The sequence below is a fragment of the Podarcis liolepis genome, assembly GCF_965112155.1.
Source record: "Podarcis liolepis genome assembly, chromosome: 8".
NCBI classification, from domain to species: Eukaryota; Metazoa; Chordata; class Lepidosauria; order Squamata; family Lacertidae; genus Podarcis; species Podarcis liolepis.
This window is the reverse complement of record NC_139560.1, coordinates 59,393,941-59,408,344: the sequence shown is the minus strand read 5'-3', so window position 1 is coordinate 59,408,344 and position 14,404 is coordinate 59,393,941. Positions and strand designations below refer to the sequence as shown.

Genomic DNA, 14,404 nt, shown 5'->3' with positions numbered 1-14,404 from the left:
TTCCTTGCAATAAAAACATCAGCAAATTGTTACCATGTTTCATACCTTACTGTATCTTTCAAGTATTATGTTTCTAGATTCAAAATACTGTTTCTCAATCACTTATGCCTTAAAATAAACATAATACAATTACTTCAATTTTCCACCTTGTCTTTCTTATAACTTAATTTCCAGTTCATCAGATCTAGTTGCTGAAGCTAAAGTTTCCAAATCATGCACATTCTTAACATTCGTACAGCTTATAGTGTTTTTGCAAATAGTCCTTAAATTTTTTCCAGTCCTCTTCCATTGTTTCTTCTCCCAGATCTCGGATTCTGCCAGTCATTTCAGCCAATTCCATATAGTCCATCAATTGTGTCTGCCACTCTTCCAGTGTGGGTAGATCTTGTATCTTCCAGTACTTTGCGATGAGAATTCTTGCTGCTGTAGTTGCATACATAAAAAAAGTTCTATCCTTCTTTGACACCTTCTGGCCGACAATGCCCAGGAGGAAGGCCTCTGGTTTCTTGGGGAAGGTGTACTTAAACACCTTTTTTAACTCATTATAGATCATTTCCCAGAAGGCCTTCACTTTTGGGCAGGTCCACCAGAGGTGAAAGAATGTCCCTTCAGCCTCCTTGCATTTCCAACATTTATTGTCAGACAGATGATATATCTTAGCAAGCTTGACTGGGGTCATGTACCACCTATATATCATTTTCATAATGTTTTCCTTCAAGGCATTACATGCCGTGAATTTCATTCCGGTGGTCCATAACCTTTCCCAGTCTTCAAACATAATGTTAGGCCCAACATCCTGTGCCCATTTTATCATGGCTGATTTAACTGTCTCATCTTGTGTGTTCCATTTAAGCAGCAAGTTATACATTCTCGAAAGTATCTTAGTTTTTGGTTCTAACAATTCCGTCTCTAATTTCGATTTATCCACCTGGGACCCAACTTTTTTGTCTATTTTGAAAACCTCTTGAATTTGAGCGTAATGTAACCAATCTCGCACCTTATTCTTTAGTTTCTCCAAGCTCTGCAGCCTCCAATTGTCTCCAATTTTTTCTATTATTTCCCAATATTTCGGCCAGTTGGCCTCCATATTGGGTCTTTTTCGAGCCTTGGCCTCCACTGGTGATAGCCACCTCGGGGTCTTACCCTCTAATAAGTCTTTGTATTTTATCCAGACCATAAATATTGCTCTTCTGACAATATGGTTTTTGAACATTTTATGAATTTTTACCTTGTCGTACCACAAATATGCATGCCACCCAAAAGCATTGTCGAACCCTTCCAGATCTAGGACATCAGTGTTCTGAATATTAGGAAGCATATTCTGAAACGGTTTAGTCAAGTGCTTCACACCAAGTTCCCTGAGTTATTTTCCAAGTGCCAAAGTAATTTATCTTTGTTCGGCTATCATGAAATAATGAATGCAGGCAACATTTGAAAGGTTTGTAGTATCAGGAAAAGATTATGGAGTACAGTGGCAGTGGGGGGGGGAGAGAAATCACCCAAGCTCAGCATAGAAAACAGGTCAAACAGGAAGTGTTCTGGAAAAGCCTGTAATTCTCTTTCAAACCCTGTCTAGCCCACATTTCTCACCTCGGTCTATACCTGATTTTATATCTGTATGGGCAACCACAGCCAGCCTGCTCCATGGTTTTCCCTTTCCTAATGTCTATTGCCAGTCACTCAGCATGCACTTTGTTTGTTCTAGGTTAATGGTTCTTATGGTAATTTTACCAAAGAGGACCCACCCATGTAAGTTTCCTTTTTGCAGGGAGGTACTGTCTATGTGGGCCCAATGGTCCCCACACCTGTTGACCATGAATCACAAATTCTTTGCAGCTTTTGTTGCATCCAGGAAACCCGCCCATGAAATTCCTTGCAACCCACCATTTGGGAATTACAGGTACACACTACAAGTTATTTTTCACCTTTAATCGTTTTATGTGGGGGTGGGGGAAGAAATACATTTTGATGCTTAGGGCACCCATCTGCTAATGTCAAGGTGGGCGTCCGGGTCAGGTCAGCCAGAACTCACAAGATGTCAGTGAAGTTAACGCTTTATACAAAGAAATAAAAAACAGCTCAGGCTGAGTCAGCACGGCAACTCTTCCCAGTAGATCCTGCCTGAATGAGGCAGTTGTGGGGAGTGAAGGTCATCCCACATTTGCCTATGTATCCTCCTCCCCTGGGACCTTCCCAAGCAACCTGAGACTCCTTCATCTTGTCTCTCTTTGCTCTGGCCTCTTCATTCCTCTTTGTGTTCTGGGAGACTGGGGGGGGGGTGAGACTCCCTGGCTTCTTCAGCAGCCTGCCTGATCACTGCCTCTTGCCCCCCCCCCTCCTCTTGAGCCTCCTTTCCTGCCTCTGACTCAGGACTTGTCTCTGCCACGGCCTCTCCCTGCTCACTAAACCCTGTTGCCTCTTCAGCTCCCGACACCTCCTCCCCGCAGTCTGCTCCCTCTTCTCCCTCTGACCACTCACTGTCATCCCACCACCAGTCCCCTCACTCTGAGCCTTCTTCCCCTGGGGGTTCCCTTGGGGGTTCCCCAGCTAGTGCCCCCCACTCCTCTGCATCTAGCCAGTCCATGACAGCCAACCCCCAATGTTTATCTTTCCCCTACATCTCAAAAGCACTGGATAATTAAGATTAACTTTAAGAGATGATAGACGTGTGCAAGAATTTAAATGCATTAAAAACACTCCATTATTCTCTTTAGTTTACAAAAAAATATATTATCTTCGCCCATCAAGGATGTAAACATTACCCAGTAACAAGTCTTAACTGGTAATCAGTCCATATCCTTTCTGTCCATTTAAAAAGTTTCTTCAATTAAGCCACTGCAATGGTGTATTGCTCGTACCCATTTTTCCAGCGTCTCACAGAAGAGGAGCGACAATTCCCTTTTGAGGTATCATTTTGCTTTCTCGTTTATGTCAGAGTTGTGCGTGCCTTGAAGGGGAAGCTGCTGCCTTTTCATGTGTTTCTGAGATCTGATTGGAAGGACCAGCAACACAACTACACATAAAATGTGCATATGAAAGTACAGTGACCTGTAGGGGACAAAGAAAGAAGTAGCAAGGAATATGAAGCAAGTGGAAGTCAGGTTAAAACAACCTATAATGATGAGTAGTGATTGTTTTTCACTGAGATGCAACATACTGGGTTGTAGCTCTTCCTGGTCTACTAAAGCAAAGTATTTTGAAAAGGGGAACAGACCATTATGCCTCTCAAAGCAACAACTCAGGATTTCTAGAAAGTGCCCTGGTCTATCTGCCAAACCTAACCTTGTATGTTTGGGCCCTGAGTTGGAGATTTACACTCCATCAATAATAATAATAATAATAAATTTTATTTATATCCCGCCCTCCCCAGCCGAAGCCGGGCTCAGGGTGGCTCAGGAGTTCAGTTTTAAATTTTCACCACATCCTACTAACAAACATTCCCATGGAACTTCCCTCAGTGTTGTTCTGCACCCTTCTTCCATCTACACAACAACCTGCCATCGCCATACACTACGAATTTTAAGGGAAGCAACAGATATAAAAATAAAATTGCTGAGTGCACTTTCCAACTTGGAATGAAACAGATGCATTGCCCCTTCTTATTCCTTGCAAAGTTCCGCATCAAAGGCCCAAGTATACATTTCAAATATTAACTGAGCTTCCAAAGGTGACACAGCTAGCAAATATATCCAGCTTAGCTTTCCTTCAAACCATGGTGAAACATCACCCAACATGGACCACAGGCTGGCAAATCTGAAAAAGTTATGGCCTGATGCAACCCCAAGATTTTTTTAAAAAACAGCTATAATAATAGGTGGCGGCTTACTTGTATAATTTAATTGTAGGCTCAACAGCTAGCAGAACAAATGGTGCAACGGTATAGCAGACAGAGAGCTGAGTTACCAACCAGGTCACAATGTCATAGCCCGTTTTGAGAGGCTTTGGGGAGACGAAGAAATGCCGGAAATTGTTCCTGACCTTTAAAAAGGCAAAAAAAAAAAAAAAAAGTTTAAGGCAATCTTCACATAATGGCTGCTGTCCTATCCACTTAATCATGATGTGGTCTGGTATACCAATAAGGAATATTTGGTTTCTTCTTTCCTCTTACTAAATAAGAAAGAAGTGTCTCAGCAAGAAACTGAGGGGAACAGCAGCTGAACAGACCTGGAAGAAGTGGCTTGGGCTGCAGTCCTATACACACATATTTCCTAGCAGGCATGCATAGGATTGCATTGTAAAGTACAAAGATTCAGTAAAAGATATCTCAAAAGGCCAAAGCCAATGCAATAATTAGCATACAAACGAATGCACACCCACCACCCCAAATTGTACAGTCAAAGAAGAATACCAAGCTTACATAAATGTCTGGGAGCAGTCACAGGAGAGATGACAAAGAGAGGGGAACCATCTAAGCTACCACAACTACCAGGAACTGCAGTCAAATCCTTCTCTAGTTTCTGATTCTTTAGCAAACACTGTTGTCAGGTTTTTTTTGGTAGGAACATGTTGATGATATATGATTTCCAATAAGTGAATTTCCTTTTCCTTTTGGACATCTTCCCATCAAGCAATTACAGTGGTACCTCTGGATGCGAACGGGATCCGTTCCGGAGCCCCGTTCGGATCCTGAAGCGAACATAACACGCGACTGCACATCTGCGCATGTGCGGGTCACGTTTCGGCGCTTCCGTGCATACGAGAGACCATCTGCGCATGCGCAAGTGGCGAAACCTGGAGGTAACGCGTTCTGTTACTTCCAGGTTGCCGCAGAGCGCAACCCGGAAACGCTTAACCTGAAGCGTATTCATCCCGAGGTATGACTGTACAATCATGCCTTTGCACCCTGACTGGTCCTGCCATGTACTATGTGTAGGCATGGGGTCTGAAGCAGGGAGTCTCTGTACACATATTTATAACCAGGCACAATAAGCCTACATGAATGCAGCGGGCTCCCTGCTTGAGATCTCCACCCCACCCAACACACGGAGAGTGGTGGGAGGTTGACAATGGGGGCAGGGATAGCAAGCATGGCCCCTAAATAGGTCAGCGTGAGATAGCTCAGAAAACGTGGGGTTTCAGACAGAGGCAGGTTGGTATATTCAAGAAAGCACTCTGAAAACCAATAGGACTCATGCCCACAACCATGTTCCAATGACCTGAAGAGAACTGAGTGTGAATAGTTACATTTCAGATTGCACCCATTTTAAAAAAATAAAATGGAAAGGAGATACATACTGCTCTGGCTGCTAGTGTCATAAAGATCCCAGTGACAAATGTAAAATAATATCCAGGGTAGACGCCATGCCAAACAGCTGACAGAAGAAACGTTAAAGCTGTAGGGTACTGAGGAGCTCTATCATAGCAGATGCTGGGAAGAAAAGCAAAACCAAAATAATACCATGTGCAGACAATACATGGATTGCATCTCAAACGCTTTCGAAGCTGACTTCGTAACTACGCCAGAAGGCAGGCGTTTCAAAAGCATACTTATACGAGAGGACAAAATTGGTTTCCCCAGAATGGCGAAGCAGCAACCTTGGTTTCCTGGCAGAGGGGTCGCTGCTGCTTATTGGGAGGCGGCCAGAGGTGAGGCGGCAGGGAGGTCAGCTTGGTGTGGGGGCGCTGGCAGGGACAATGCAACACTTCTGCCTGGCACTGTGCCAGGCAGACCTCCCTGCCACCTTGCCCCTCCTAGTAACTAGCAGCAGGAGCCCCACTGCTGGGAAGCATCTTGCTGCAGCCCCACCCCAATGGGCAAGTTGCTTCTGAATAAGGACAAGACAAGCTTCAACTAGCGTAACCTGCTTTCATGGCAGTAAATCTTCAGATTTTATAATGCTGTCTTTTCTCTACCCCAGATTTTCATACCTAGAGACACCTTAAAGGGCATCTTACATTTTTAAAGTGTTAGTCCATAGGCACCCAGAACATATACTTTCCAGACACAAAACTCCTATTTGAATTCCTTATAGTTTGGCCCATTTTCCTTCCTTTAACTCAATGGAGTGTTTTGAAAAAAAAGAAATTCAAAATAAGTATTTATGACAAGTTTCTAGATTTTTGGCATGTATAGATTTTTAATTTTTTGTAGCAGAAACACACACACTCTCTCTCTCTCTTTCTGATTATGTTTTTAAATGTAAGTCATGAGTGTGACTTGTAGAAATCCAAACAGGTTTTATACATGGCAAACCAATACTGTATATACATTACTGAACAGAACTATTTTCCATGGGAAGGAATTTTGCTGTGCGTCTGTAGGCATGTGGAATCAGAATTAATCACTTTCCAAATTAACAAAATCACTCTGACACTCTCTTGCGCAATGAGAGAGGGGAAAAATAAAGGCTTTGTTGTGGGGGAGGAATTGATGTAAAAATTCAACCTATTTAACTCAGGCACACAGAAAGCAGTGGTGACAGCAGCCCAAGCTGATATAAACAAAGCATTAATTTTAATTTTATATCTTGCCTACCAGATCTAAAAATGCACCCCGGGGTATCTTAAATATAAAATCACAACATGAAAATTAAAATCTTAAGCCACCACATCAGCAACCAGTTGAGATAGCAGCAAAATCAAATGCCTGACCAGACAAGGAAGTATTCCAATAGTATAACAATATTCCAGTTTCCAATAATGGCAAGTGAGCAGGCCTGCTAGGACTCCTTGAAGAAGCCATTTCACATGCAGGGTGGCACTAGCAGGAAAGACCTGATGGTCATAGCTTCCTACCCGACCTAGGAATACCCAGTGAAGAACACACGTCTTACCTAACATTATTGGAGTCCTAGACAAACATACAAGGAAAGGTCCACCTAGTGGAACAGCATTGTCTCTTTTTCTTCCCCCTGTAGCCCTTCCCCAATCAGCTCTGAAGCTTGGGGGACCCCCTGGAGCCGATTATGAGGGTGTACTGCAGGGAGAAAGAGAAGCTGAAAGTCCATTGCACGTGTAGATGAAGATCACTGGATGTCTCCCACAGCTGACTGTAAGGTTTAGGGCTTATTTACAGTTGCTCTTGTCCCGCTGCTTTTCCCCAGGGGAAACTGCTCTTTCTTTAATGCTTAATTGGAGTAAACAGCAATTCAGGCTTCTCCCAGATCGACATTTGCACCGATTTAGAGCTAAAGAGTGAATTTTTCCCTAGGAAAGGAATGGGGTAAGGGGGGAACTGCTCGGCCCTATGCTAGAGGGACGAGCCCTTAGTGTAGAAATAGGCTTCAGTGACAAATGTTAAAAGCCCTGTTAAATGTATGGGCAGATGAGGAGGATTATCAAAGCAGTGTAAAAGCACCTCGAGTACATTGCTCTTACCGTTTGAGCCAGGCAGTGGTTTGGATATTCCAGTTGTCTACATACATTTTAAAACTCGTTGCCATCTAGGAGAGAGGAAAGCCCCGCACATTACTGGTCTGCGTTCACGTTAAAAATGTCAGTCCAACTCATCCTCACCTATTGTATTCAAATGCTTTGCCTGTGCTTCTTTCACTACCCTAGAACTTTGAAGTCTGTAATTTATCTTAAGTAGTACACAGAGATGAGGTTTGCAATTTATTTTAAAAGATAAGAAGCATAACCATTTTACACCAGCAAAACCCTAAATGGTAAATCCAGAGGCTAATGTTTGTTTTACAGCACAATTCTAACCATGCCTATTCACATATAAGCCAAATTAAATTCAGTGGGCTTTACTACTAAGTTGGGATCAAAATCCATCCTTAAATTGTTTGGATTCTCACAATCCATATTTCATTTAATATAATAATCCCTTGTAGAGAATTTTTTATGTGAAGGGTAAGATTACTGCTTTTTACAACAGAACTGTGCATAACATAAGGCCATTGCTGAAAATGTCAGATATTTGAGTTCAAATTCTTCAAGTTAACAAGCCAAGGGTGAGACATGGTCATGAGGTTCTATTTAAAAGCAGCAGCAGCCGCCGCTTTTTGTGGTTTTACATTTTTAAAATTTAATACACACACCAAAATAATGTTTCTGATAATCTAAAATACAAAATAACTTTTGTTTGCACGCATATCTGTGTAGCAATAAGAATTTTTCACTGGGTGTAATGATCTTATCAGGCTCATGCTATTCCTTTTCCATGATGTTTTCTTTTAAACTTACCTCAATGTTCCTGATATTCAAATTAGACAGAAGGTCCCAGTGGAAATTGCCTGTCTTGTCAACACCACTGAACCCATAGCCAGCTGCATTGTTGACTGCATCTGCTATAATTGCAAAATACAAGAGTCTTAGGCTGAAATCCAAAGACCTGCTTTATGCATGCCCAAGGACTTTGGCGTGCCCAGTGGGACCTTTAATTCCAGCACATACACACACACACACACACACACACACACACACACACCACAAAGAGACTACAATGCCATATGAAATTTCTCCTGGTTTAAAAGAGCCTTCCTTTGTGGCATGGAGAGCTGCTGCTTGAGCTCTCCATGCCACACACTAAGATTTATTTTTAAAAACAACAGGAGCTTCAAAGCCCCTTTGGGTATTTGGAACTAGTCGCAGAACCACAAAACTGTAGAGTCGGAAAGGACCATGAGGGCCATCTAGTCCAACCCCCTGCAGGGCATGAATATTTTGCTCAGTGTGGGGCTTGAGCCCATGGACCTGAGATGAAGAGTCTCATGCTCTACCAACTGAGAGCAGAAACAGTGTTCACTGGAGCAGAAGCCACAATTTCATAAGAGTAATGCATAAAATGTCAGTTAACAAAATGACTACCTGTGTAAGAACATCATAATGAGTTGAATCCAGAATAAATAAGTTGGAACTTGGGTCCCACTAAAATCAATGCGAAAAGTTAACAATTATGAAGTTGAGTGGAATCATAGAATCATAGAGTTGGAAGAGACCACAAGGGCCATCGAGTCCAACCCCCTGCCAAGCAGGAAACACCATCAGAGCACTCCTGACATATGGTTGTCAAGCCTCTGCTTAAAGACCTCCAAAAAAGGAGACTCCACCACACTCCTTGGCAGCAAATTCCACTGTCGAACAGCTCTTACTGTCAGGAAGTTCTTCCTAATGTTTAGGTGGAATCTTCTTTCTTGTAGTTTGGATCCATTGCTCCGTGTCCGCTTCTCTGGAGCAGCAGAAAACAACCTTTCTCCCTCCTCTATATGACATCCTTTTATATATTTGAACATGGCTATCATATCACCCCTTAACCTCCTCTTCTCCAGGCTAAACATGCCCAGCTCCCTTAGCTGTTCCTCATAAGGCATCGTTTCCAGGCCTTTGACCTTTTTGATTGCCCTCCTCTGGACACGTTCCAGTTTGTCAGTGTCCTTCTTGAACTGTGGTGCCCAGAACTGGACACAGTACTCCAGGTGAGGTCTGACCAGAGCAGAATACAGTGGCACTATTACTTCCCTTGATCTAGATGCTATACTCCTATTGATGCAGCCCAGAATTGCATTGGCTTTTTTAGCTGCCGCGTCACACTGTTGGCTCATGTCAAGTTTGTGTTCAACCAAGACTCCTAGATCCTTTTCACATGTACTGCTCTCAAGCCAGGTGTCACCCATCTTGTATTTGTGCCTCTCATTTTTTTTGCCCAAGTGCAATACTTTACATTTCTCCCTGTTAAAATTCATCTTGTTTGTTTTGTGTGGCTTTGATTGCAAACAAAAGTTCAAGTCACTTAATCTGGACCAGTGACATTTTATTTAGAAACTCGCCCCACTTTATTTAGAAATTAAGAAAGTAATGCAAGAAGAAGAAGAAGAAGAAGAGGAAGAAGAGGAGGAGTTTGGATTTGATATCCCACTTTATTACTGCCCTAAGGAGTCTCAAAGCGGCTAACATTCTCCTTTCCCTTCCTCCCCCACAACAAACACTCTGTGAGGTGAGTGGGGCTGAGAGACTTCAAAGAAGTGTGACTGGCCCAAGGTCACCCAGCAGCTGCATGTGGAGGAGCGGAGACGCGAACCCGGTTCCCCAGATTACGAGACTACCGCTCTTAACCACTACACCACACTGGTGAGCCTCCTGGATCAGGACAATGGCCAATCTTGTGCAGCGTCCTGTCTGCATATTGGCCAACCAGATGCCTGTGGGAAAACTGCAAGCAGGACCTGTTCCCCATACCCCTCTGTGGTTTCCAGCAGCTGGTCTTCAGAAGCACTACTTCTTCAACTGTGGAGGCAATTGCAGAGCCATTATAACTAGTAGCCATCGACAGCCTTACCCTCCATGAATTTGGCACTACAGTCATGAACCCAATATTACAGACTTCTTTTTTTGGAAGACGCCTGCGCATAAATTTGTTTTATGTGTGTAGATCAGTGCACGCTGATCAATGCACAGTCTTCACAGTAAGGCCCTACAGTGGTACCTCGGGATACACACGCTTCAGGTTACAGACGCTTCAGGTTACAGACTCCGCTAACCCAGAAATAGTACCTTGGGTTAAGAACTTTGCTTCAGGATGAGAACAGAAATCGTGCAGCGGCAGCGCGAGGCCCCATTAGCTAAAGTGGTGCTTCAGGTTAAGAACAGTTTCAGGTTAAGAACAGACCTCCAAAACGAATTAAGTACTTAACCCGAGGTACCACTGTATTCTGATGGCATGAGTATCACGACGACCGGTAGATTCTTATCTGCTGCAGCCTTCACAGCTGTTGTAACATACTGCTTGTTATCATCCGCCTGTTCTGCCATTGAGGACTTCTTGGATCATTCTTTGTCTAGCTCCTCCCCTTTGACCTTACTGCCTTGGGTGACCCTGCTGGGAGTATGAGACTCCCAACGGCTTCGCTCATAGGGTCATAGGAACGTGCGAGCCTATTCACCACAACAAGGTGATGATGCAGTGAGTGACCTTCTCTCACTGTTCAAACCCTGTTTACGGAAGACAATCTTATTCGGCTACAAGTGATTGCCAAGAAAAAGAAGATTATCAACTTCTGCTACAGCATCTCTGCCTCTGAAGAAGCAACTTCAAAGCTCTGATCGCCCACTGATTAAAGCCACTTCACTGCAGCTTGCGTTAGCAGAGCACTTTTGAAGACTGGCTTCTTAGTTTCGATTCCAACTAAAGTTCAGCAGTTAACATTAGGACAAAAATGAACTTATCTCTCCCGCCCCCCTTTCATGAGCAGAGAATTCAGTAATTGACTCTCACACAAAAGCATGCCTGTCCTACTTCACAAGCAAGAACTGCTTAGCAGCAGCTATATTTGATCAACAGGCTATTCTGTGTCACTAGATAAAATTTGTTGAGAAAGCGAGGAAAGGCCACTGCTGCCCAAATGATATTTTGGTGTCCAGGACGAAGAACAATGAGAAGTCTTGCCCACTGCTATGCAGAAGAGGACGCTGCTGTCCCCAAAAAACCACAATGCAAAGCAAAATGTTGTTTACAGCCCTGGTTGTTCCAGACACCCAATTCTACATTTTTGTTTCCAATTTAAGCAGCTATTCTCCAATGTCTTCTCTTCTTTGCACAAACCTTTCTGTGCTGCACTGCACCCTGCCTGTGGGATTGCTCAGATGTGGACTGCACAGGTGGAATTGTGGGTGGGAAGCGGCAGGTGTCCCTGGCTTTAGAAAGCATGGTAGACTGGGGGACTGCTGATCCTTTCCAATACACACTTGGAATTAGGGATGGGTGTCAATTTGTCAGTTTCAGTCTCTCTCAGTTACCCCTTTCCCCAGTCTTTAAATTGGTTCTCCACATTATCCCATCAACTTGCAAATTTAATTGAAAGAAGTCCTTATGAAAATTCAGCAGTATTTTACTGCACATTTTTCTTAATACATACATTTCTGCAGATCAATGTTTCCCAAAGTAATGCATTTTGTATGCTATTTTTACTATGAAAGGCCTTTTTTATGCACACTTTGCCCTAGCGCATGAGTTTTTTGATACACATTACTTGAAAGGAGAACAGTACTGCAGAATTCAGAGAAGTGACGATTTCAAAGGATGGCTGTGTTTTGGTTCATGAGTTGTCCCAGAAAGTGCAAATTCACCAAGTGTGAATTTAATCTAAGTCCCCCGCCATCCTTACCTGGAATAGTGATATATGACATTCTAGTGAACTGAAAAAGGAAGGGACAGTCTAAAGAATGTAAGCATGCCTAAAGCACAATAGGGTAATTCTTGAGATATGTCCCATATATTGGGACTTTTCCATACCTTATATTCTTTGCATTTTTCTCAGACTGGTCAACATTTGTGTCTCTCTAATCACAACTTTTGATCATGAAATCTGTTGGGGGGGAGGGGCTTCTGCTCCATGTCCCATTTGTGGGAACTTGTACATTTTGTAGTGGCATGAAAAGGTGACTTTTTTCCTGAGACGTCTAGCTATGTAGTGCTGCAGCAATGAAACTGCTAGCACATTTGCGAAATGAAGCAGTGTCGAGGATGGTTTCAAATTGCAATGCCGGTGCGGGTTGAACTAGATGACCCTCAGGGTCCCTTTACAACTCTCCAGTTCTATGGTTCTATGTAATGCTCTCCCTGTGATGGCCTGGGACTTGGGCTCGGACTCGGAACCAGAGGAGTCTCGGTCCACACCAGATCCTCTGCCTCAGGCGGCATCTGAACTGAGTCTGGGGCCTGATTCTGAAGAGCCCCAGTCTGCACAGGTTCCCCTACAACAAGCACCAGCTGAGCCGAGTTAGGGGCCTGAGCCTGCCCTGGCTCCAGATGTGGGGATTACCTCGTTGCCTTCAGCTGGGCAATCCCTGACAGCTGCTCCACTACCAGTTGGGTCAGGAGAGACTGAGGCGGCCTCTGGGTCTAGTAACCCACCGACATCTCCCGAGCTGAAGACTGAGGTCTGAGAGAAGGAGAGACCTGAGTACTCGCAGGAGGAGTGCTCACCTTTGGGCGAGACAGGGAGGTGAGTCACCGGGGGATCAGGACGGGCCGTTACCCCGACAAAGATAAAAGGCTGCCAGACCCCGCCCCAGGTTGCGGGAGCAACATTGCTGCTTGCTGGAACCTGTCTGTTACCCTGTGCCTGACCTAGCTTGGTTTCCTGCCTTGGCCCTGTTGGACTGACTCCTCATGGAATCCTTGGATTCGGGACCGGACCTGGACCGTGTTGCTCCGGTTAACCCCCGGGCCCAGCACACTCCCTTCAGATATTTGGGATTTTATGGTTGTATATGGTATTGTCAATGTATGGATTGTAGCCAGCCCTGAGACATAGGGCAGGCTAGAAACAAAGTGTGGGATTCAACAAACGAGCCCCACTAGCAGAAGCCAGTGCAGGGGCTCCTACTAATGCAATGGGGCTTTCTCCCTCTCTACTCCCCCCGCACGCCCCTACATGACTTGGGAGTGGGGCTGGGAGAACCCACAGAACAGCACATGGAGGAGGGAGAAGGGGGATTGTTCTGTCTGGCAAGCTGAAAAGCTTGCGCTGGCTGAACTACTTCTATTACCAATACCCTAGCAGAAAGAGTAGTAATTAATCACACTTGTTCCATGAGTTTATATGCCTAGATATAGCCATGCTATCTGAATGTATGAAAAGAAACATCACTTCAACCTCAAGAGTGTGTATACATTTTTTAGAAAGAAGAGGTATATCAACCTTACCGAGTGTCCATGCAAAGTAGTATTTTGGCTTTGAAGCTTGCATGGCAACATATAGGAAGCCAAGTCTGGACCAGAACGAAGACTTGCTGATGAACTGGTTATCAACAAGATAAGTCGCCGGGAAGCTCTTGGTAAGGGTCAGGAACAAAAGCAAAGATACAAGTGTGATGGAAAGTTTGCGCAGCACAGCTCCCTAGAAGAAGAAGAAAATGAGTGCCATTAGTGGTGAGAGAAGGCAAAATGTTTCTCCCCTATAAAATACTCAGAGGTAACTGGCCAATGAAAAGTATCACCCATTGCTTACACTTACTATTTTGCAAGGAGGAATTGGTAGCACAAAAATGGAGTGGTTCATTAACCCCAAGACTAATCACAAAGCAGCAGTTGAGGGTGCGGAGCATTGCACACAAAACCATAAGCTCCCACTATGCACTAGTGAAGACAGTGCAGAGCACAGCCACCTTCGTTCACTGAACACCATTTTGGTAATGCTGGTGTTCCACTTAGGAGTCATTCTTTCTTGCAGAATCAGTGCCAGGGCAGGTGCAGCAAATATTGGTTCAATAACATTACTTTCTTAGACAGGTGCACCCCCAAACAAACAGGTGAAATAAGCATCTCTATCCCTGGAAACTTGCTTGACTTCAAGCATCTCTTGGGTGCTGGGATCTGTGCAGACACTAGAGGGGAGGAGTTTACTGAAAAGTAGATCATGGCATGTTAGAAAAGAGGATGCATGACCCAGAGAAAGCAAGTCCATTTGTCTTGTGAGGTCAGATAGCTTCTGTCTCCCCCACCATCTGATTACCCTTA

The 14,404-nt window shown here is 44.1% G+C and overlaps 1 protein-coding gene across 4 annotated transcripts in view; it reads right to left on the bottom strand.

Annotated features, from left to right (window-relative positions):
- Nucleotides 1-14,404, bottom strand: part of MBOAT1 (membrane bound glycerophospholipid O-acyltransferase 1) — a 44,280-nt gene that overhangs the window by 15,096 nt on the left and 14,780 nt on the right. For 2 of the 4 annotated variants that reach the window (XR_014529478.1, XR_014529479.1), the window contains 6 exons: nucleotides 13,592-13,784; nucleotides 8,131-8,234; nucleotides 7,318-7,382; nucleotides 5,236-5,368; nucleotides 3,827-3,978; nucleotides 2,859-3,048 (listed from right to left, as the gene is read on the bottom strand). Coding sequence is in view for 2 of the 4 variants with exons in the window: in XM_083518730.1 (XP_083374856.1) it covers nucleotides 2,910-3,048; nucleotides 3,827-3,978; nucleotides 5,236-5,368; nucleotides 7,318-7,382; nucleotides 8,131-8,234; nucleotides 13,592-13,784 (786 nt within the window). In the remaining 2 variants the exon portion in view is untranslated. Of the gene's footprint in view, nucleotides 1-1,617; nucleotides 3,049-3,826; nucleotides 3,979-5,235; nucleotides 5,369-7,317; nucleotides 7,383-8,130; nucleotides 8,235-13,591; nucleotides 13,785-14,404 lie in introns of those variants that run through there. The other 2 variants (XM_083518730.1, XM_083518731.1) reach the window with 1 other exon arrangement.